Source organism: Piliocolobus tephrosceles, chromosome 7 (genome assembly GCF_002776525.5).
Source record: "Piliocolobus tephrosceles isolate RC106 chromosome 7, ASM277652v3, whole genome shotgun sequence".
In the NCBI taxonomy this organism is placed as follows: domain Eukaryota; kingdom Metazoa; phylum Chordata; class Mammalia; order Primates; family Cercopithecidae; genus Piliocolobus; species Piliocolobus tephrosceles.
Window position 1 is genome coordinate 25,984,476 of NC_045440.1, and position 25,266 is coordinate 26,009,741.

The 25,266-nt window shown below is 39.8% G+C and overlaps 1 protein-coding gene and 1 pseudogene across 3 annotated transcripts in view; both read right to left on the minus strand.

Annotated features, from left to right (window-relative positions):
• Nucleotides 1-211: 211 nt before the first annotated feature.
• CCDC25 (coiled-coil domain containing 25) overlaps nt 212-25,266 on the minus strand; it is a 40,783-nt gene continuing 15,728 nt past the window's right edge. Inside the window, exons 4-9 of one of the 3 annotated variants that reach the window (XM_023216797.2) lie at nt 23,198-23,249; nt 19,009-19,084; nt 14,971-15,074; nt 14,553-14,755; nt 6,828-6,873; nt 212-2,677 (exon numbers count right to left, since the gene is read on the minus strand). In XM_023216797.2, the coding sequence (XP_023072565.1) occupies nt 2,648-2,677; nt 6,828-6,873; nt 14,553-14,755; nt 14,971-15,074; nt 19,009-19,084; nt 23,198-23,249 (511 nt within the window). In that variant the 3' untranslated portion in view covers nt 212-2,647. Of the gene's footprint in view, nt 2,678-6,827; nt 6,874-14,552; nt 14,756-14,970; nt 15,075-19,008; nt 19,085-23,197; nt 23,250-25,266 lie in introns of those variants that run through there. The other 2 variants (XM_023216798.2, XM_026453967.1) reach the window with 2 other exon arrangements.
• LOC111545796 lies at nt 21,514-21,604 on the minus strand (annotated as a pseudogene).

Sequence of the window (25,266 nt, forward strand, 5' to 3'; positions counted from 1 at the left end):
CTCAACATCTGTGTTGGTAAACTTCTTATTTATTTTTTTATTTTTTTTTTTGAGACGGAGTCTCGCTCTGTCACCCAGGCTGGAGTGCTGTGGCCGGATCTCAGCTCACTGCAAGCTCCACCTCCCAGGTTCACGCCATTCTCCTGCCTAAGCCTCCCTGGTAGCTGGGACTACGGGCTCCGCCACCTCACCCGGCTAGTTTTTTGTAGTTTTCAGTAGAGACGGGGTTTCACCGTGTTAGCCAGAATGGTCTCAATCTCCTGACCTCGTGATCCGCCCGTCTTGGCCTCCCAAAGTGCTGGGATTACAGGCTTGAGCCACCGCGCCCGGCCGGTACACTTCTTAAGATTTGTTCTAGCCCAACCACGGTGACAAAGTTCCCCTGCTCATAAAGCCTAGATAAAAGTGGATAAGAAATATGAAGTCCAAAGCTATAGAATATAGCAGTTAGGGAAGTAAACTAAACATGCCCCTCGCCTGCATGCTGATCAGAGTGGTGAAACTGAAGACAGTGTTGGCAAAGTGACTCAGACCCACAGCACAGATTTGATCAAGGGCACAGCTCATAAAAATAGCAACAATTTCGAATTCCCCTATCCAACGTTTAGGAAACAATCCAATAGCAAGAAATGAGAGCGGTTCAATGCCAACAGTTTGACCTGTGGGCGATCAACCTATAAGTCCTCAAAAGAAAATGTCCTTGCTTTCCCTGGGACCAACAGAGATGGGGAAAAAATAAAACACAGAGGCTGGGGGGTGGAGGCGTAGGAATCAACACAGATGAGGTTGGACAGTTATGAATTCAACAAGAGAATTCAGCAGAGAGACCTGGACATTTTAAACCAGTGTAAGCTGAGAGTTAGGAAATGTTTAAAATTTGAGCCCCAGGACTTCTCATACTATAGTAAAAATATAGGTATTCTTCAAAGGCGCTATCTACACGTGTTGCAGTGTGAGGAACGGGGGAATTCTTGAGAAGCCGGACTTCTTGAAATACGGAAGGAGCACAGCTATGAATTCACAATCAAGAGTATATCTGAGAAAGGACATCCCTTTGACCCAGTGAGCAGCTAGAAGAAAGAGGCATTTAGCAGAGGAGGAGAAAGATGATAGCCCCCTACAGAATCTGTCAGACTAAGCCTATGATGGATGAGGTTTTTTACAGTACGATCACCCTCAAAATCAGCTTGTGGAATGGGGGCTACCCTTTTTATAGCAAATTCTAAGAATACATATATCAATATCCTTCCAGATAAAAAAAATGATACTTTATTATAACTTTTAAAATTGCAGAATATCATTAGACACATAAACAAAACCACTCACCTCTAAAGTCATCTTCTATCCCCTCTCAAAATTTGGCCAGTGAGTTATGCCTCAGTGAATTTTCCAGTTCAACCCCATTCACCAACATGAAATAAATGGAAACACTAGCCTTTTGGTTTTGCCCACAGTTCCAAAGTGCTATTACAGGTGGAATATCTGCTGCAGAAGGTCATTCTTGCTGCTGTGGGTGTGAGTAAAATATCCATCTCTTTGCCTCTGGTCCGACAGGCTTTGTTCTCTTTCTCCTTGTTTTGTCTCCTTCTACAGGGGTTGCCTTACATAACTGCGATCAAAAGACATCTTCTGCTCAGAATCACAACAGATAGTGAGTGGTTCACGTGAGAAGTAATGTTACATACTAAGTTACTGAATCTACAATGAGAAATTAACTCTGGGGTTACAACTCAAATATGACTTCAAGGTAAAGAAAATAATTACTTGGCTGGCTAGTGAAACGCTTAGTTCCTTCTAAAATCATAATTGCAATATGGACTTCTGCTTCACGCTGCATCCCAAGGCACAAATCAGGTAACCTACATCTCCCAAATGATCAACAGAGCACTCCATCCTATTTTACCCTCAATGCTGAGAAATTACTCCTGGGCCCAGAAGTTGTCGCAGAGGTGGCTTGGGTTACTTGGTGTTCAGGCAACAACTGCCACAGGCCCCACCTTGATGAATACCATCAATTTCTTTAAATACGATGATACTAAGATGGAGGCCCCTGCTCAGAGGAAGCAAGGATATAAAAGCTGGGACAGACTGCTGAGGGTCACTACACTACAGACCCAGACGACACGATGGAACGTGAATACTGAAGCTTACAATCTTCTGAAAAATCTCTTTTTCAAAACCCATACGCCCCTTTTTCTAATCGGGAAATCAGGGACAGGGAAACATTCGCATAATTACCCACCAACATGTTCTTCTTAACAGAAGTGAAGATTATTTTAAGAATATGAAGTGTTTCAAGACATCTGTTTTCAGGGACAGACCAGAGCAACAGAAGTACTTTTCAGAGTTGTTTCATTTTAAAGTCTATCTCAAGAACAAGGGTAGCCTGCTTTCACAAGGTACCAAGACATGTTCTGGCAAAAACATTTTCACGTTAGGTTATATGCTGTCAAGTTCAACTATTTTATACATATCTGATCCTTTTCTGTCAGCAAAAAAGGTACAAATTTTAAAACTCGAAAATCAATAATTTCTGGGTAGGATGAAGGTAGAATTTTGGTTATATTTTATACTTCAGAACACAGATGAAACCAAAAGGTCTGCAATTGTCTCTACATTCACATCTTTCAAAGGTCCTTTTCTCCTTTTACATGAATTCATCTGAATCATTGCCATCCTGTAGGAAACAAAAAAATGAGACCATAAAAGCCTTGAAAATAATTCAATATTTAAAATTTACAATTATCTTAATTAGCAAGCTGCCTTCTCATCTCAGTTGCTGAGTTCAGAAAGTAAAATACCTAAATTCACTCATCACTTCTCCATCTTAAGTTGTCAGTTTTCTGAGATAGCTGAATTAATAGCTATATTCCGTGAGGTGTCATTACATGGCCTGATCACACAGCAATAAGTGACCACTGATTTCTAAATAATGAAGTAAGTCCCACTTGACCTAGTACAGTGCAAAACAAATGTGACTGTAAGAAAACACGATAGGTCCTTCAACAAATGTACCAAGCAAACACCACCTCAATATCCTCATGCCAGCAATTCTGCCAATATGCAAACTATTTCTGGCCTAAGTTCCAGTAATCTGAGCCTCAACATTGTCACAGATTTGGGACTTCACAACATGGCTCTGATTTCTTCTTCTTGTTTAATAGGAAAGGCCATTAGGAAGTCAAACATAGGCTAGTTTACCAAGTTAGCTGGTTTGTGACATTTTTTAATTTAAAAAACCTGCATAACAGTATACAGCACAAAGGGACTGATTTTATTGCGTGGCTTATGAGCAAGTCCTGAAGGCCACACACAAAGGTAGAGCCCTGACTCCTTTTTGGACAACATTCACTAAGAGTGTGCATTATGATTTGCTTGCCAGTGTCACAACCTGAACACTCCATTTGTTTTATCTTCTTTCTCTTTCCCATTGCTTGACACCAGCATTGTTAGAGAAAGGGATCGGACTAAGGCTCATCTAAATGGCCCTTATTAAAGATGGTAGAGAAATACGATACAGGTAGAAAACATTAGTTTCTGTGAAGTCTGGTTTTAGCTCCAGCTTCACTTAGTGGTTTTCTCTGTGCTTCTCTTCCATTAGCATGATGAACAGAAGCCACGGTAAAAATGCCTTCGATAATTGTACAAAGAGCAGACTAATGACTGTGCTATATCCAGGCGCCAAGACTATGATTACCCTAGAGTCTTAATCTGAAATAAAAGCAGTAGCAATGTTTGAAGGAGTCATTTAGTATCTTCAAATGCCAGCTTTAGATCCCAAACACTGAAGATGAACAACTCAGTAAGACAGTCTGGGTTGTTATCAACGAGAGTTTAAGCCATTCCCTGTAAAGGCTGTGAGTTAGATGTGCAGAGTTCCCACTTGTCTGGGGCTATGTTTTGGAATTACAGTAATTACTCTTCTTGATGAACCTGTATAAGCTAAATTAAAACTTGAGTCCTCTATTATATAAACACTTGCCTTTAACTGAAAAATCAACTGATCACGTTCTAAATTGGATCATAAAACATCTGTATTGTTTACACTTCTACACTGCTGGTGGGAATGTAAACTAGTACAGCCACTATGGAAAACAGTGTGGAGATTCCTTAAAGAACTAAAGTAGAACTACCATTTGATCCAGCAATCCCACTACTGGGTATCTACCCAGAGGAAAAGAAGTCATTATTCAAAAAAGATACTTGCACACACGTTTATAGGGGCACAATTCACAATTGCAAAATCGTGGAACCAACCCAAATGCCCATCAATGAATGAGTGAATAAAGAAACTGTGGTATATATGTACAAAGGAATACTATGCAGCCATAAAAAGGAATATATTAACAGCATCTGCAGTGACCTGGATGAGACTGGAGACTATTATTGTAAGTGAAGTAACTCAGGAATGGAAAACCAAACACTGTATGTTCTCACTGATATGTGGGAGCTAAGCTATGAGGATGCAAAGGCATAAGAATGACACAATGGACTTGGGGGAAGAGTGGGAGGGGGTAAGGGATAAAAGACTACAAATATGGTACAGTGTATACTGCTCGGGTGATGGATGCACCAAAATCTCACAAATCACTACTAAAGAACTTACTCATGTAGCCAAATACCACCTGTACTCCAATAACTTATGGAAAAAAACCAAAACACAAATATCCCTTAACAGAAGATGGTTACAAGGAGAATTAGTCTATTCTTTTAAAGTATGGAGAAAAACTATAAAAACATTTTCACTGAAAGAGAGAATAAAAACACCCAGTGCAAAACTTCCTTGGAATCTTGAACCTGATTCATACTTGGAGCTCAGGAGCAGGGGTTGCAAGCAACAGGGGGAGAGTAAGGGTAGAAAGGTTAGCAATCTTTTGGGCTACAAATTCAATTTCCTAGTCTTGGGACTTTTAACATCCATCACTGATCAGATGGTGTTTGTATACGTATGTATGTAGGTGGGTAGGTAGGTATATATATGTGTGTGTGCATTTGTTTATTTCTCAACTCTAGAATGATATACAAACTTTAAAAATCCACAATAAGAATGAAATGACTAAGGTCATGAAATAATATGGGGGCTAGATTTCTGGTGGAAAGTAGCCTCTAAAATACAGAAAAGTTCAAAAAGCAAAATAACCCCAACAATGACATCTGAGTTGTGGTATGTTAAAGACTACTGTTTAGCGATAAACCGTTCCAATAGTTTCAAGAAATCTGAAATTAGCTTCCAGAAAGGATTAAACACATCTCATCTTTTCATAATGATACTATGGAAAAATAGCAACCAAAGACTATATGAACAAGGTATAAAAATATGACTATTTACAGAGTAGGTCAAGGAAGACTTTCACATCGATGTGTCTTTGCTTCAATTCTGAAGCAGCCCTGTGGAATAATATGTCTCCATTTTACCGATGATCAGTACTCCCTCAGAGAGTTTAAATGACCCAACCACTGTGACAAAGCTCCCTTGTCCAAGGGATTTTTAAGCCCTCATGATTAGCAAATGACAGTTAAATCTCTAAACTTCAAATTCAAAGCTCTATTTAATTTAATAATGCTATTCTGGAATTTTTCAGGAATAAATTATAAAGAAACGTCTCCGATTCATAAAGGAGCCTCATAAATTTAGTTCTTCATAGATATGGGAATAAGAATGTTGTTCTTACAAATTTTTAGAAGCATATGTAGATATAGACATGATGTAAAATCCTATTACTTCTAATTCATGCATTAAATCTGGGGTTTGACTAGATGACTTACAAGGGATCTTAAATTCTGTTACAGTTGGCCCTTGATTTCTTTATCTGTGAATTCAACCAACCTCAGCTCAAAAATATTTAAAGGAAAAAAATTTTTTTCAAAATACAATTGAAATACTATAAATTTTAAAAATACAGTATAAGAACTATTTACATAGCATTTACACTATTTAGGTATTATAAGTAATCTACAGATAAAGTATATGGAAGGATGTGCATAGGTTATATGCAAATACTACTCCATTTACACAAGGGACTCAAGCATCCTAGGATTTTGGTAGCTTCAGGAAGTCCTGGAACCAATCCCCCACAAATACTGAGGGATGACTATATTTTTTAACTATACTATAAAACATGCAAAATCCCAAATATATCCACCCAGTTTCCATTTTCTGCAGACTGCTCAATAGCAGCTAAATTGTGCTATCTCTAGATACTTCAAGACAAATTTTGGGAAAGACAGCCTCAAGGACAATAATTCTCTGACACAGTTCCAATCAAATAATTAGATGCGATGTTATGAAGATCCTTTCAGTACTGTGTCATAGGTCACCATCCGTTTTTATCCCAGGTCCTAAGGAACATGAAAAAAACCAATTTTGTTGCTTAGGCTTCACTTAGTCACATAAGATCTTAGGGTAAGTACTTTTATTTTAATTGAAGGTGATAATTTTGTTCTCACTCAATTATAATATGGACTCTACAGTCACAGTGATATAGAACACTAATAAATAAAGGCACTTTCGCATGCCTGCAACCAGAAAAGAGGGGAAATAAAGAATAAAGTCCTGTAAATATAAAGTGAATAGACCTGTACTCCACAGTAGACAGGCTCTGACAATCTGTTTCCCTGAGATGAGCTACTTAACAACACACATGAGGAAGTCCACAGGGAAGGAGGCGCAATGCCTAACAGACTCCAGCCTGAGTGGTGTCCTGGTTGCCAAATCACAGTCATCTATTTGCAACATGTAAGGCAATAATGGCCAGTAACACAATTATTAAAAACCCTTAGTGAATTATTTCAAGGCAAACACATTCATGCAAACCACCTGAACATACCTGATTTGAAGACATATTTTCAACTTTCATTAGTGATGAATAGCTCCTAGAAGGAAAAAAAAAAACATACACACATACATTTAAAATATGGTGATCCAGTCAACAAATATTTGATGAACATTTCCTGTGTATCCAGCACTGCTCAGGGGCTTTCGAAGAACCGCAAGAGCTATTAGATATAATCTCTGAGCTCAAGGAGATTGCAACATTCAAAGGATACATATTTATAAACAATAAAAAAGATGTGCACAGCACTTAATAGTTTACAAAGTGCTTTCTCCCACTTGTTTCATGTCACCACCTCCACAATAACTTGGCGAGACAGGTGGCATTATTCCCTCTTTTTAGATGGGGAAATTCACCTACAGCCAAGATCTGATATGATTCACTGCTTAGGTATATAGCTCAGACTGTAAATGCTACAGGAATTCAAAGGAGGAAACACATCGGTGTGGGCAAGAGCTGTCAGGGCACCCTTCACAGACAAGGCAGAACCGAAATCAAGCCAATCAGGCCAATCAGGATGAGTGAGGGGGCATTTCAGATCCAGAGAGTGGGATGAGCAAAGAGACAGAGATGGTATCTATATGACTTGCTGAAGATCCAGCTAACTCGGGCAGGTTCTCAAAGTAAAGTAGTGGGGTATCAGGCTGGATGTGGGGTCCAATTATGTTGTCTTGATTGCGCGACTGAACACAATGTATTCAGCAAGAAGCCATAATACACAACTGTGTAAAGCCATAATGAGGTTCGATGGGAATTTATTAAATGTCCATGATGCATAAGACCCTGTGCTAAGCCTGGGTGGAGGATCGGATGAGAAGAAAACAGAAAATGATGACTAACACAAAGCCTGGACCCACAGAACTTACTAGGAGGGGAAATAAGACTTATTCATCAATAACTACAGTGAAAAGTACTATTAAAAAATACACGGCTGGGGGCAGTGGCTCACGCCTGTAATCCCGGCACTTTGGAAGGCTGACACAGGAAGATCACGAAGTCAGGAGTTCGAAAGCAGCCTGACCAACATGGTGAAACCCCATCTCTACTAAAAATACAAAAATCAGCCAAGTGTGGTGGTGTACGCCTGTAATCCCAGCTACTCAGGAGGCTGAGGTAGGAGAATCACTTGAACCTGGAAGGCAGAGGTTGCAGTGAGCCGAGATCGCACCAGTGCACTCCAGCATGGGCAACAGAGCAAGACTCCATCTCAAAAACAACAACAACAACAACAACAACAAATACACAAAGAGACAAAGGAAAGTGAGACTACATAATACCAATGCTTTGAAAAGAATAGTCTGCAGCAAACAAGAGTAGAGAGAGGAGAGAAGTGGTCAAGGCAAGAAGGTCCATTCAAAATAACAGTATTTACCATTTACTAGGTGTCCTTTAATTGCTAAGAACTGTAGAAAGCGCTTTCTACACAAATTACTGCTAACCTCTACAACCACCTAATAGGTCAAGGAGTATTTTAAGCCCATTGTACAAAATACGAAAGCACAGTCAGGGTGGTTAAGTACGTTGTCCAAGGTCTTAGAGATAAGAAGATATGCCAGCTTTTGAACCCAGGTCTGACTCCTAACCCCACACTCTTACCAGGCCACGGCTTACTGTAATACCCCAATTTGAGGGCATGAATCCCTGGAGTTAACAGCTATAATGGTAAGAAGGAATACAGAGAAGAAACAATAATGACATCAAGGTTTGTTGCTTGGGTGATCTGAAAAAATTAAGAGAAATGGGAAAATGTTGCAAAGAAGATGTGCCTGGTTTGAGACATGCTGCATTTGAAGTCACAGTGAGACACCCAAGTAAATATGAACTGTAGAAAATGAAAATTGAAGACCAGTGGGAAGGAGAAATGTCACAGTCAAAGATAATGAGTTGGGAGACTGGGAGACACCCAGAGGGAGAGACCTGTAAGCTTGTAAGAGTAAGTGGTATCCCCAAGGAATTAAAAACAAAAAGAACAACAACAACAACAAAAAAAAGAAACGAAAAAAAGACAAGATCAACGGGTTGCATGAGTAGGAGGAGAAAGACATGTTGATGAAACGAAAGTAGTGAGAGCAGAGAATGTCAATCCTGACTGCATCTGAAAATCACTTGTGAAGATTTAAATGGATCCATATGCCCAGTTGTGGGGATCTAACCAGGCTGAAGAATCACTGGGTCAGAATAGCCATCTATGCGACAATGAGGCACAAATTCACTTTTCTTGGGCCGGGAGCGGTGGCTCACGCCTGTAATCCCAGCACTTTGGGAGGCCGAGGCATGCGGATCACTTGAGGTCAGGAGTTCAAGGCCAGCCTGGCCAACATGGTGAAACCCTATCTTTACTAAAAATATAAAAATTAGCTGGGCATGGTGGTGCATGCCTGTAATCTCAGCTATCCGGGAATCTGGAGCAGGAGAATCACTTGAATCCAGGAGGTGGAGGTTGCAGTGAGTCGAGGGCAACAGAGTGAGACTCAGTCTCAAAAACAAAACAAAACAAAACAAACAAAAACAAATTTACCTTTCTTTAGTTTTCTCTGAGCTCCATTTCCATTAGTCCAACTACCTTCCTGACATCTTTTTGGAGATCTCAAGGGTATTTTCAGATTCCTATGTCCCTATCCAACTCATGGTCTTCCCCCTGCCAAACCAGTTTAGTTCTTTTCCAGTGTTCCCCAGCTCAAAGAATGGCATCACTATCCATTTCATTTCCAACTGGAAACCTAGGAGTTCCATTCTTAGCCCCCTTTTCCCTGCCCTTCACCTCAATCCAAACTATCATCAAATCCTAATGTTTTACCTAGAAAATTATCTCTCATTGATCCACTTCTCTCCACCCCAAGTCACCACCATATTCTAAGCTACCATCATCTGTGATGTGGAATGCTCTTAACCTAGTCACACCCACTCTGGCTCCCTTTACAATCAGGTCAGCAAAGTGACCTTCTCAAAACACAAGCTTCATTGTATTAACGCTTGCTTAAAACCTTCTGATGGCTTCACAGTGCTCTTAGGATGAAGACAAACATGGCCAGCAAGGGCCTGCGTAGACTGGCCCCTTGATCCAAGTACCCTCTCACCCCTGCTGCTTTAGACATTTGGGACTTTAGTCCTGCATTTTGCCTTGCTGCTCCCATACAAGGTCTTTGCATACATAGTTCCCTCTGTTTTACAGCACTCCTTCCAACTCTTTAGCTATCAGAGTTTTGATCTTAACTTCAAGACCACCATATCAGGGGACAAGTGTGGTGGCTCATGCCTTTAATCCCAGCACTTTGGGAGGCTGAGGCAGGAGGATCACTTGAGCTCAGGAGTTTGAGATCAGCCTGGGCAACATGGCAAGACTCCACCTCTACAAAAAATAAGCATATTAGCTGGGCATGGTGGTGTGAGCCTATAGTCTCAGCTACTAAGGAGGCTGAGGTGGGAAGATCACTTGAGCCCAGGAATTGGAGGCTGTAGTGAGCTATGATGGCACCCTGGCACTTTAGCCTGGGATACGTTTGGCATGTGTTTTAACAGAAAGAGACCAACCAATTGTTTCTAGCTTTCTGAATCCATATTATTAAAAAATACAAGTGATTAGCAATAGCTTAGAAAGTGGGACTAATTAAACTTTTGAAGCAAAAATTGTATTCAATGAGACTGAGAATTATTTCCCCTCAGTTAAATACGAATATTTTATATGTTGAGGATGCTATAGAAGAAAGCCCAGAAGATATAAAAACTGTGTTTTGCTTTTTAAGTTTTGTTTAAATACAATTTCTGAAACTCATAAAATCATATGAATGCCCTAAATTTTAGTAGCATGCAGTTTAATATGAATTATGACATATATAAGTTACTTGGGTTATATTGAATAAAAATTACTTTAAAATTGAAACATAAAAGGAATCACCATACCAGGGAGGCTAATCTTAGTATATTCATGATGTATGACTAGTCACTCACTGCATAGACAAAGCACTCTGTCACCTGTAAGGGGACGCAAGGATGCACGAATGCTTCCCTGAAGGAGCTCACAGGTAACACGAGGAGGCACAGCACACAGTGTTATTTACAGTAGGAGGCAGTGGCAATGTGTATAAGATAAACAAAAAGAGGTACAAAGAAGTCGGTTCTTCATGAGACTGTCATCCATTTAATTAGTTAATGGTTTCACCATTTCCTCTCCTACATGTTACTTCACTCATCCTGTAAGTCTACCTTTTCCCAATATTCCACGAAACCTATAAAGGCTCTTTATCACTTACAACATGAAATTCCGGACCAAAGGAAACCTTTTAAGTCACTCTACAATGTACCTAATTTTTCATTCTTTCACTTGCCTACATGTGACCTTGACTCTGGCCTTGCCGGTTTGTTCATTCCTTGCCTCAAAGGAAGCACGATACAGACTATCGGCTTCAGGATTAGACTTGAGTTTGGATTCCTGCTTTGTCAGTTACGGGCTAAAATCCTTCCACATTATCCTCCATGCTGAAGTAATCTTTGCGTGAAAACCAAGTTCATGTCAGTGTTCAAACTGATGATACATTTTCTGACTTACCATTTCACCTGGGTCTTGTACTTCTCTCAATCCAATTACCTGAGCTGTGGGTTCCAATTCTGATCTCCCAGTCTCTATCACAACTTTTTATTTTTGTTTTTTGAGACAGAATCTAGCTCTGTCACCCAGGATGGAATGCAGTGAGCTCTCTGCAGCTTCAGCCAACAAGTCTCAAGCAATCCTCCCACCTCAGCCTCCAGAGTAGCTGTGACTATAGGCTTGTACCACCACGCCTGGCTAATTATTTTATTTTTTGTAGAGACAGAGTCTAATTTTGTTGCCCAGGCTGATCTCACACTCCCAGACTCAAGCAATCCTTCTGCCTCAGCCTCCCAAAGTGCTGGGATTATAGGCATAAAACAATTTGCCCGACCCCATCTCAACTTTTAAATATCCCTCTCTCAGGTAGCCATAGTCCTTACTCTTTGTTTTGACTGCCTCAACCTCTCATCTGTTACTCACCCATCCTCTATTTATGATGTTTCCCTGACTATTGCTTATTTCTTCTGGTTTCAACATCTACATGGGTTGACTTAATTTTGATGTAATACATGTTTGGTTCAGTAACACAAAAAGCCAAATAAAAGAATGCAAAATTAAAAGATGGTAATAGACATAGATTTCTATATCTTGGGTGGAAGATTCAAAGACAGAAATTAAAATAATGCTAGCACTGCAAAATGTAAAAACAGATTACAAAACAAGTCAGAAGCTTAGAGCCTATTGCTGGAATTTCACAGAAGCTGCAGAACACAGCAAACAGTAGTTCCGGATGTGCCAAGCAAACCCTTGCAATGTCACCGTGTCCCATTCCCGGCACTGCAGCCCTGTGCCACGTTCTTCTATTTTCTGCAGCATGTGACAGAAAGTTGTCTGTGTGGCATATGGTTAATGGAAATAAACATAGCGATTGTTTTTGGTTTTCTGAGATCCATGGAGATTATTAAAAAATACAAATGACTAGTGACAACTTAGAAAGTGGGACTGATTAAATTTTTGAAGCAAAAATCTTATATTCAGTAAGATTGAGTTTTCCCTTCAGTTAAAAGGAGTATTTTATACGTTGATGACACTATGGAAAAAAGCCCAGAAGATCCGAAACTGTGTTTTGGTGGACAAATTTTGTTTAAATGCTTGTAATTTTTGAAACTCATAAAATCACATAAATGTCCTAAATTTTAGTAGCATGCAGTTTAATTTGAATTATGACAACTATAAATTACTTGATTGATTTAAATTGAATAAAAATTACTTTAAAATGGAATAAATTGAACAGAGGGCAGAAGAGTATAGTAAGTAATGTGTGTAGGTTTGAGAATCAGACTGAGACTAAGTAGCCACATGAGCTTGTAGCAAGTTTCTTGATTGCTTCTCACGCTCAGTTTCCTCTTCTATAAGATGCAGATAAAAATCTGCTATGGCTATTGTTGGCATTAAATGAGAGAATGCAGTAAACCACTTCGCAGTGCAGTGTTTGGCAGAGGGAAAATGTTCAGAAGGGTTAGCTATTCTTCCTTATTCGATGTTGTAAGTAAATTAGGTCATCTTATGTTCCTAATATGATGTTCCATCATGTTTCTAAACAAAATTATGTTCGATTCATACAAAGGGCACTAAAAGGCATGTTTTCAATTTCCCCCCACTCCAAACTCAAAACAAAAAAGAATTAACTACTCTAAATCCTGCATCACTCAGAATTCCACACATTTTACCTCACTGATGGTGTTAATACCGTTTCTTTCACTTCAAACACAAAGCAGATTCACAATTCTAGGCCATATCAAATATTTAAACATATATGTTTGTTGGCCTCATATTAGCAGATTGTAATTCAGGGTAACGTTTCTGAAGCTCTCCATATGAACACTGTATTTTAAATGAAGTTACTAAGCCTGTTTTAGCAGAACCCCAACCAGAAACACGTGCATGTGAATAATAAATAATAGTATGTGTTCATTATACCTACATTCTGACCTAACAATCTTTCTAAGAATCCAGGGCATTCCAAGGAAACTGGGTTAGGACATGCCTACGCAACATGTTTCTGATTCCACACCATTTCCAAAGGCAATATATGTTATCAGTAACCCTTTTTTCTTTTTGGTGTATGTATTGCAAATAAAAAATCATGGAAAAATCTAGGAGTTCTGTGATGAGAATTTGCAGGATTAATTTCCTTTAATTAGAACAACTAGGGGCTCTTCGGGTACAGCACTGTATGGCAGAACATCCACATTCTAGTCTCTAGAACCTATAAATACGTTATCTTCTATGGCAAAGTAGACTTTGCCGATGTCATTAGTTAAGGACCTTAAAATGGAGAGATCATCCTGAATTATCTGGATTAACCCAATCTAATCACACTGTTCCTTAAAAGCAGAGAAGGCAGTGGTCAGACAGGGGACTGTGACTATGGAAAGCTTTGGAGAAGGAGCCACAAGCCAAGAAATGTGGGTGTCTCTCAAAGTTGAAAGGAAAGATTCTCCCCTAGTGCCTCCAGACACTTTGATTTTAGCCCAGTGAGAATACTACTGGACTTCCAATCTTCAGACAATAAATCTGTGTTGTTTTAAGCTACTACATTTGTGGCAATTTGTTTCAATGGCAATAGAAGACTAACAATCATTATTGTCATGGCTTCATTAGAATTCATGTCTTCATTAGAATTTCAGGAGCCAAATTGTATTTGAAATATTTAGCTGTTTAAAAAGGTAGTGCTTTGAAACAGGCCTTACTACATTAAACTTTCAAAACGTAGAAAAAGAGTTTTAAAAACAGCTTTGAGAGTTACTAGCGTTGGTTTTTAGAGCCAACACAACTTTATTTAAATAGCACAGCTAGTCAAATAGTAAACCCCTCCCACAGCACCTTTTCCTTTCCAGAAGAACTTTACAAACCAAACCAAACCAAACTAGGGATAACCTATGAAGGTTTCTCTATGAATAAAATTAGTTACTTCATTTCATCCACTTTCATATCCTGCCGCCATAAACAAGCAATTCTTTTAACCAACACATTAATATAAATGCCTTTTAAAAAAAACTGATTCAAGGTTCTGAGCTTGTTACATGTCCCTCCTTCTACCAATATATTGTTTTTAATGGCTAATACATGATTAAAATCATCAGGGAATAATCTTTGAGGCCAGTCTCAAAGCCACAGCTTCGACATACCTAAGTTCATCCATTTCCCTCTTCTTCTTCATTTCTTCTTTTTCTCTCCTTTTCATTTCCTGAATTTGGGCTTTTTTCTCATTCCTCTCTTCACGATCTCTGCATTCTTTCTCTGCTGCTAGGTCTGGGAACCGCTCCACTTTGGTCTTTTCTAGTCGGTTCAGGATCTCATTTACTTTCTTCTCCACTGTCACAATTTTTACCTTTAAGGGAGATAGGAGAAAAGATATTCCATCTTTTTGTTTTTTTTCTCCCAGAAGAGGGGCGAGGCTTTCCAGGGGTTTAGCAACCCAGTTTAATTCCCTTTAGAAAACACACATCATGCTCAGCCCTCAACAACAATGGTGTCAGACAGAAAAGATAGGATACTCCATTCAGTATCAGGGCTCCGCCTCCTTCAGTGGCACAAAACACTTACATCCTTCTGCCTGTGAAAGCCTATCTGCCCCACATCCATGTCAGCTGTTTTCTTCAGGTTAGACCACGGCGTATATACCACATTAACGTTGTTCATCTTGCAGCCTGCCAAGAGAGACTGTCTTCAACATGCAGGCAGGATGAGACTGAGCAATGTGTTCCCTTACCCACTGGCAAACTGCCATAAGCCGACAAGGGAAACGGCTTAGAATGAACAGGCCACCCATTGTTTTAAACCACCAATACTTTTTCAAAACCACCCACAAAAGGCAAATGGTAAAGCTGACAAAATTCAGACGGAAGTATTACTATGGCAAGTAGGGGTCCATGGATTAGCTTCAGGGACTTCTGAGGACTCTGTAACATTGGAGGCAAAATGTATCATTGTGGTTGTTTTCGAGAGAAAAGGACTGACTACGTTTCCTCAGATTCTCAAAGGACTCCTTGACTCTGAAGGTTAAGCAACAATGGAAAGCCACGGCCTGGGACTCACAAGCCCTGGACTCTAGCCGGGACTACCACGAGCTAGCCGAGCCTCTCCGGAGAAGTCCCCCGGCCCTCTGAATCTCATATGAAATGTGAGGAAATTGGACTAGTTGAATAGATTTTTTGCTTGTATATTCTTTCAGCAGTGGAACCCTTTTACTAAAGAAAATATAGAAGTCATCAAAGCAGAGGCGCTCTGTATGGAAGGAGTGCCAGGTGCCCTGTTCACTCCTCTTCCTACCCCTTGCACCACCTCCTCCACCACTCATGCCCTCTACCCCCAATATCCTCCCTGCAGCTCTGGAAATCGCAGTTTAATCACTGGTCGATGCTCTCTCTGGTCCTTTCAAATTAGATGGCAAGAGATTTCAATGCTTATTAAATCCCCATGTACACTGTAAAAAGCTGGAAGACAACTTTACCTAAGTGTTCAAGGTTAACACCACTAAAAATGGCACAAAATGACATCATGTGCTGCCTGACTATAATGTGCAAAACTTCACTTATGTAATATTCCTGCCCCAAAGTGCATGATGGGATTGTAATCCAGAGGAAGCGCCAGACAAACCCCAACTGTGGGTTAGTAATCCCATTACTACAACTGGTCTGCACTCTTCGAAAAACAAAGCAGCATGTCTGGATTAAAGGAGACTAAATACAGCACAAGTAAATACAGCACAAGTAAATACAGCACATGGCCCTGGATCCAGAAAAAAAAGCTATAAAGAAACAGTAGTGGGACAAGTGGTAAAACTTAAATACGGACTGTATATCAGAACACAGTATTCTATCCATGTTAAACTTCCTGAATTTTACCACTGTAATGCAGTTATTTAAGACAATGTCCGTGTTCTCCAGAGAAACATGTTCAAGGGTGATGATATCTACAATTTCCCTTCAGATGGTTCAGCTAAAAAGGTTAATGAGTGTGCTATATATAAAGCAAATAAATACGGAAAAATTTAAAAATTGATGAATCTAAGTGAAAGGTATATGGCAGCTGTACTATTCTTGCAACTTTTCTGTATATCTGAAAGTTTTTTCAAAATAAAATTTCTTTAGAAAATCTCCATGTGCAAGGCACTGTGGGGGATACAAACATGATTAGACAATGACTCTTGCTCTCCACGACTCTAACGGAGCAGAGCAAGCACATAAATAACTTGGATTAAAAGGAGAACAGATCAAATGCTGTTGGAAAGGTAGAGGAAAGTGCTGAGACAGCACAGAGAAAGTGGGGCCACTCACAGCTGAAGAGGGAAAAGCCTTCATCGAGGAGGCTCACAGAGCTCAGGGGTTATGGCAGAAGACTTGAGCCAAATGGGGTGACATCAAATCCAGTCTCTACTGCACTTTAGACCTCTAAGACCTTGAAGAAGTTCCTTAATTCTCTTTAAGATCAGTGTCCTCCTCTATAAAATGAAAATAACATCTAACTCAACAGGGTGGATAATTTGTGAAGTACTTAGCACACAGCCAGGCATGTAATTAACATTACATCAATGTTAGCAATTACTACCACCACTATACCTACTATGTGGACCTTGAACCTTAGCTTAAATCTGGACTCTGATGACTGACAAGGACAAACCTGAAGGCAGAGGGAACAATACAAGCCGGGTGCAAGGTCAGAAAACAGCAAATATTGGCTTTGGCTGTAGGGTGAAATATGTGAAGGAAAAGAAGTCCGCAGTCAAATCAGAGATGCTTAAATACCGACTTCAGAAGTCCGGACTGAACAGTTTAGGCTGAGGGGAGTCAAGAAAGTTTCTAAACTTTTAAAAGTTAAATCTGGAAAGATTCATTGGGTGAACAAACAACAAGCTAACCTAAGATTCTAGAGCTATGACCCAGAACAGGCTGATTCTACAGTGATGAACAAGTTTACCCCCAATGTCCTTGGTTCTGATCACTGTAGGTGGTCAACCGGGGGGAAACTTTGTCCCTACAAAGTGCCATAAGCGGAGTGTCCTCTAGAAATCTCACAGCAAAGACCGTTTTCTCTACTCCTTGGCACAGTATCTTCTACTGACTCACAAGAGCAAGACCCTTGGGCTTAGCTCCTTATTTGCTAGCTGAACTATTGTTGCAGAAGGCTGAAGAGGAGAGAAAGAGTAATTCAGGGTCATGACTCTTTGCTCCTCTTTGTTTTCTCTAGAACTAGTAAACTAAGAAGAGATTAAGAAGAAAGTAGCTGGGCCAAGAATAAGGCCTCCAAAGCTCTTTTAACAAAGGCATGTCTGCTAGCCAGGGGCATGGGAAGGCATAAGGACATGTGAAGGAAGTTGGAACACAGAAGAAAAGAATATAATGACTGTTTCAATTCTTATTATTTCAGTAACTGAAGATCTTCGCTGAAAATCTTAATTCTGTTCTACTCATAAAATGGAATGTCTCAAAATGTATTTTAATTTGTTGACTTATAGAGTTGAAAATCAGTGGCTCTGTAAAGCAAGAGTTCTACCTTCTTTGGCTAGGTGCTGACTCATCATTCAGGCCACCTAAGTGAAGGTGTGGGAAGCACAGTCTGAATGACGGGGAAAGGGGGATGCTGCGCTGCTCTTGTCCTGTAATTGCCAACCCCTGGTACCTGTTATCAGCTGTGGGTTTGCCCCATGTTTATCTTCTACCCAAACCATGACTGCTTTCCAACCGTCTGGAGCATCCTTCCACTCCATCTCAGGCCACAATAACCTCTACCTGATCTAGACCTATGTTCTACACCCTAAAATCGGATCTACTGGCTCATCCTTAGCAGAACACTACCTCCTGGTTTCCCTTCTTAAACCCCACCTCTAACCTAATAATCATCCTTCTTGACCCTTCATGATGATTAGATGAAATCTTGCATGGCAGAAATAAATACCAGGTAACCACCAAGCACAGTATGCCAGGCCCTACCTAAAACACTTAGCCTAATTGTTCTCAACCCACACTGCACAGGAGAATCACACAGAGAACTTTTAAAAGCAGTGATATTTGGCAATCACCCCAGACCAAGTAAGTAAGATTCTCTTCGGTGGGGAGGGGAAGTAACAAGATCAACTGACTTAACAACTTCACAATTTAAGAGAGAAAAAGTATGTAAGAGGAGGAGAGAAAGAAAAAGTAGAAAAGCATGATTTGGGGACTTTAATTCTAGAATCTAATGACAAATAATAGAAATAAAGATATCAAACAACATTAAAAATAAAGCCATAAAACACATTGTTCTTGCTTAGCTATCAACATCACAAAATTTGCCAAAGTCTTTTTATAATAACACTAAGTACAGACAGATCTAGACAACCTTCTGTTCAAGGTAAGGAAACAGTAAAAAGAGCTGAGACTCAGATAGGACCATCAAAATGACAGGGGTGGGGAGATCAGTTTTTAGTTATTTGACAGGTAGCAAAATTGCCATCCATCTTAAAGAACAAAACATGGCAAAGGCACAGCACATGTTATTCCTTTGATGGAGGCCAAAGTCAACAGCATGCTCGCTAAAATGTAATCCATTTCAGACACAGAGAAAGTTAATGCTAATTCTAAAAACACCACTAGGAAAACTGACCTTGAATGCTATTGGCCTTCACAAGGTGGGCACAGTCCATCAGCACTTCCTTTGGGATGTCTTCTATATTCTCTCCCTGAAACACAAAAATAAATCAATTGGTCCACTACCTCATTATCCACTGACACTGGAGCACTCAAAGGGCATTTGCTGCCTTATCTACCAGGTATGATTTTATTAAAAGCAGAGGTTCTTCAACTGTTACAGAACACTGAAAAGTAAATTTACTGTGTGCATTATGGGAATGTTTGTTTAAAATAAGAGAACGCTGTAATATGAAAAATACTGACATTAAGTAAAAACAAAACAAAACAGGAAATGAAAAAAACTGCCAGAATATTAATTATAATTGCGTCTGAGTAATTTTTATTCTCTTTCTTCTCATTCTGACTTCTAGAAACCTTGTGGGAAAATGGTGCCTATTTTTGACAACTGGATGTCTTCCTGGCCGAGGTCCCTATGACCTTCCTCTCAAAAGAAAATGTGTAGTTTTAGTTCTCAGACATCTGGTAGGTCATCTATCCTCAGCTTTAATCAGGAAAAAAGTTCTTGTTGTGTAGATCTCAACCATTCATTAGAAGGAAGAAATAACAGAAATGACACTGATCCTTTTTCTCTATAGAAATTTGTATCAAAATCAAAGATGAATAAGTGAGGTGATGCCCCTTTTACAGATGCAGAAACAGGCCAGTTAAGTAACTTGCTCAGAGTCACATGGTGAGTAAGCAAGCAGCAGAACCAGAATTCAAAGCCAGCAGTCTGGCTCCAGAGTCTGAATGAACCCCTTAGTCTTACTGCATTTCCAACACTTCCTTGGTACTACTAAGTACAACGGCTATGTCATTTACTGTAGGAAATTAATCAGGTAAAAGTTCCTCAAGGAGCACACACTTTCAAACTGGGCACATTAGGCTGGGTTTAGGGGCTCACGCCTGTAATCCCAGCACTTTGGGAAGCCAAAGCAGAAGGATAGCTTGAGCCCAGGTGTTCGAGACCAGCATGGGCAACACAGTGAGACCCCGTATCTACCAAAAAAAATTAAACTGGGCTCATTATGTGCTTCCAAAAGAAAGTGAAATTGAACTTCAATTCAAACAAGTAATAATTGGTGATAATTGAACTTGGGACTACCACCAGTATTTTCCATCTTCTGACACAGCAGATTCCCCAAAGAAGACATTAATCTGACCCAAAATGAAACTTGGTAATGCCATAATTTATTTTCTCTAAATCTAATAGTTCCAAAATGGCAAGAAGTTGCCTAAAAGAACTCAGAATTTTGCTCCAGCATAGAGTTCATAATTCTCTTTTCCTTCACCATATAATCCTTGAAAACATAAATAGTATGAGATGGGGCAAAATGTTTAACCTTGCTAGTAAACTAAAAAGTGAATATTATCGCCATAATGAAGTAGCATCTTATATTCATCAAAATGGCTAAAAGTTTTCTTTTTATTTTTTAAGTTATAAAACCCAAAAAGATTTTGGAAAACCTATAAATAGTAGAGAGCATTTTAAACAAGCACAGTACTTTCAGAAGGCAACCTGGCAACAAAGCAGTTACCAAACTATGTACATCTTTTGACCCAGGAAATCCATTCCTAAGAATTATTCTAAAAGAATAATGAAAAACAAAAAAAACAAAACATAGAACCAGAAGGTAGATCATGAAAAGTTATTTTTTGGTGATTCATAATGCTGGAAAATTGTAAACAACCTATATTTTGACAAAGGAGTTTCATATTAATTGCAGCATATTATTAACTCAATGCAGCCAGTCAAAATAACAAATATGAAAATTATATAGCAACATAAAAAAGTTCACAAAATGTCAAGTTAAAAAGTAATCTAATCAACCAGGGGATGTCAAGCTGGAATGTGAACAAAAGAATTTAACTGTATTACAAACACAGGACATCACATCACTGAAAGGGGTGGGGAAAAAAAGTAGCTTACAGCTAACTTTGGAAAATGATGTGTTTTTGTTGTTGTTGTTCTTGAGACAGGGTCTTGCTCTGTTGCCCAGGCTGGAGTGCAGTAGTGTGATCATGGCTCACTGAAGCCTCAGCTTCCCGGCCTTAAGTGAGCCTCCTACCTCAGCCCCCCGAGTAACTGGGACCACAGATGGGTATCCCACAACCAGCTAAATTTTCTTTATTTTTTGTAGAGACAGGGTCTCCCTATGATGCCCAGGCTGGTCTTGACCTCCTGGGCTCAAGTGATCCTCCTGGCTCAGCCTCCCCAAGTGCTAGCATGGAAAACAATGTTTTGACTGGAAATGCTTTAAGGCAAAAAGCAAAGGATGACAATCAGAGCCATCCCCATGAGCTCATGTTTAGCTTAGTATAAATACAGATGGAGAGATACAGAAACAATTACAGATGTGTGCATATGCATGGGTTAGTACACATACATGTATCTCCTTCTCTGTCAGCTCAGAGGGCCGAAAAGCAATGACACTCCAGTGGTAACAGGCACACCCAGAGCCTAGATCTTTTTAAATTTTTTCACATCAGACATGACAAGGTTCAAGGGTGGCACATCTCATACATGCACATGGACAGCCAATAACCACACTCATAAACTACAAAAGGATCTGTCTAGATCTTGATTTCAAAACACCATTACCACTGAAAAGAACCAAGGTTCCTTGGAGAAATGCCTGATTCTGGAGCTGGGGCAGGGAAAACACAAGACGATCCTGGAGCTCTCTGTAGTGCCAGAAAGCAAGGATGTGCTTAAAGAACAAAAGGATGGGAGCAAGTCAGAGGACATGGGAGCACATGGGAGCCCACTGAAAGAGCTCCAACTGAAGCTGCAACGGTATCCGAGTAAAATAACCCGGTTCTAGAACATATCTCAAAGGATAAAATAAACACAGGAGTCTAGGCTGATGCAAATAAATGACTGAATAAATAAATAGGGGTAAAGAGAAAAATGTCCCTTCCAGAATTCCAAATAATGTACACAGACACTCCCATATCCAGGAAGTAGTGCTTAATCCCATCCTCCACCTCCTTGAGTATGGGCTGGACTTAGTGACTTGCTTTCAAATAAGAGTACAGAAAGGGGGAGAAAAGCGACCTTGTAGTAGAGAAACCTCCGAACGCAACCCTGGCCAGGCCATCAAGGCTCACGTCATCAATGATAAGTCATGGTAATGCACGCACCCGATACGCTGTGATGAGACAGGCACTTCACTCTGTGATATTCTCCCCCTAAACCCATAACCCATCTAGTCACGAGAAAAAATATCAGATAAATGCAAACTGAGCTATAGTCTACAAAATACCTGATCAGTTCTTCTCAAACTGTCAAGGTCATGAAAAACAGAGAAAGAATGGAGAAATTGTCAAAGACTAGAGGAGACTAGGCAGACACAACTAAATGTAATATGGTACTCTAGACTGGCTACTAGAACAAAAAGAGGGCATTAATAGAAAATTGGTGAAATCCAAATAAAGTCCAGAGTTTAGGTGACAGCAACATGCCAAGGTTAGTTTCTCCATCTTGACAAATCTGCCATAGTAATGTAAGATGTTAATGATGGAGGAAACCAGGTGAAGGGTAGATGAGAACTCTGTATGACTCCTACCACTTTTCTGTAAATCTAATATTTTTCCAAAGTTAAAAGTTTATCAAAAAGAAAGCAGTACACTCACAAGCATATATATCCTATGATTCAACTATATAAAATATACGAATAGAGACAGATTGGAAAAGTAGTGGTATTGCATTACTAGGGGCCATTAAATATTTTTTCCTTTATTACTAGCATGTTCTTTTAAACTTCCTAAAGAAGCCCAGGATAGCTGGGAACACAGGCCCTTCACTGAGGCAGGAGAATCACATGAGCCACACATGATATCCACTGGAGGAGACAGAAAGTCTGGGAGTGCCAACTGAATCGAAAGAAAAGGAAAGCAGAGATGACAGCACACCAGAAGCGGCAGAATAAGCAGTGCGTCTAGCTGGGAAATATGTACACTACCTCCTTCTACATCTCAAAAATCATCTAGAACGTTACAGAGTGATTTTCTGGGTCAGAGGGAAGACATGTCTTCATTTGTTAACTTCTAGATTTGCATACCGACTTATTACTTTAAGCAATTTAATTGCAAAAGATAAAGAACAAGATATGACGCATCATCAGGAGAAAAGTCAAGAATCCACGTTTAAATTCAGTTACCTTATGTAATCGAAGGTATACATGAGCCGAAGAGAGTTTGTCCACATGAAACCTACAAAGAATGAAAACCACTTTTAGCAAGAGGTACAAGACAATTATCTCCTCAGGCCACACACCATTTAAAGCATTCTGTTCTAAAAAGTGTTCACTCCATGCCTGCCACATGTGAAGCATCATGAGGAGTATACAGCAGAGTCACCATCTCCAAAGGGCTCCCCATCACCATGAAGAGGTACGAGAAACACTGAGTTATGGAGCTGTGAGTAAGTGCCAAGATGAGCAGAGATACTAAATATTAACTTGCTGGGAAGGGTGATTTTTCAAGACACAAAAAGAACTATCAGTGACCAGAGACTTCATGATTAAAAAGGAGGCAGTGAGATTTGCTTGACCCCTGACTGAAGTATAGGACTTAGAGCAAAACCAAGGAAAGGAATTTCAGGTGAAAAGAGTGGGGAATGAAAGAAGTCAGTGAGTCTCCAATGCTGCCAGCCTGGGAGATTAGCAGAACCACAGTTTGTGGGAAACAGATGACAGTTTTGTTTGTGACATCCCAAATTTCAAGTGATAGCAAAACAATCCAAAAGAATGTTGAATAGAGAGCTGGAAGAGTGAGGTGGGGCCTAAAGATGCTAAGCAGAACACATCATTAAATGGGTTACAATTCAATAATGTAACCCAATAATTCACAAGCCCAGTAGTTCATCCAGCCGTATGTTCTGACAGTGATACCAATTTATGTCTCTTGGGTGAGCACTGTCCTTTATTGACATTGTCCTAAAAACATTCAGAATGTCCCCCGTCCCTTAAATTTACCTTTCATTATGACTCTATCATCTATCAATTTAATTAAACCTTTTAAAATCTATGCAACATTCAAGATATGAGATTTTTATGTTTTCAGTTCACCAAATGAACTTGACTTTCTCTTTCCAATACCTGGAAATGCCCCCTCAGAATCCCAGCATCACACAACAAACAAGGTAACACGATTGTCACTTCGTGATTCTGTTAACTTTAGTTGATATGGTTTGGATTTGCGTCCCCACCAAATCTCATGTCAAACTGTAATCCCCAATGTTGGAAGTGGGGCCCGGTGGGAGGTGACTGGATCATGGGGGTGGATTCTTCATGAATGGTTTAGCACCATCCCCTTGCTGCTATTCTTGTGACAGAGTTCTCACGAGATCTATTAAAAAGTGTGTGCCCCGGCACCCTGCTCCTGCCATGTAAGACAACTCGCTTCCCCTTTGCCTTCTGCCATGATTAAAAGTTCCCCGAGGCCTCCCAGAAACAGACACTGCCATGCTTCCTGTATAGCCTGCCAAACTATGGCCAATTAAACCTCTTTTCTTTACAAATTACCCAGTCTCAGGTACTTCTCTATAGCAGTGTAAGACGGACTAATATATTAGTCATACTGCTTCCTTGGTCCTTACCTTTCCAGACTGAAGAATGTTCAGAAAATCCTAAAGAGGCACCATTACATCCCATTAAGTTTCTCTAGCCATTTTCTTAAGCACTAATAAATGTTTTAGAGGTGAAAATGGTCACCTTCACACCCAGTACAAGATGTAGACTGTAAGACTATATAAAAGTGCCCTCTTTAAAGAGGTTAGTCATCTTGCTATTCACTATGAATACAGAAAAATATTAGGCACTATTGGCACAGAGTCTATGATGACTCTAGGTTTTACTCTTCATCATTAGTAATAGCCAGAAATGGACATAACATCTTATTTGACTTATATTTCTCCAAGTGGTTCACTTATTCATTTGCATTCCCATGTGAGAGAGTCAAACTAATTATCACCTTCAGTTGGACATCTTCCAGCCAGAAAAACCTGTTTTTTGCAAATCTAAAAATTACATATCTCATTACCGTCTTTCAAAATCATAGGAAAATATCACACTAGTAACCAAGATAACCGAGAAGTAACTTCTCCCATTCCAACTTTTATTTGCCTTAAGCCAGTTCTCTATTTACAACATCTCCTTCCCCATGGGCCTACAGTAGATTGCATTCTGATTTTTCTTACAGGTCTCTGATGTAGACTTTTGTCAAAAGA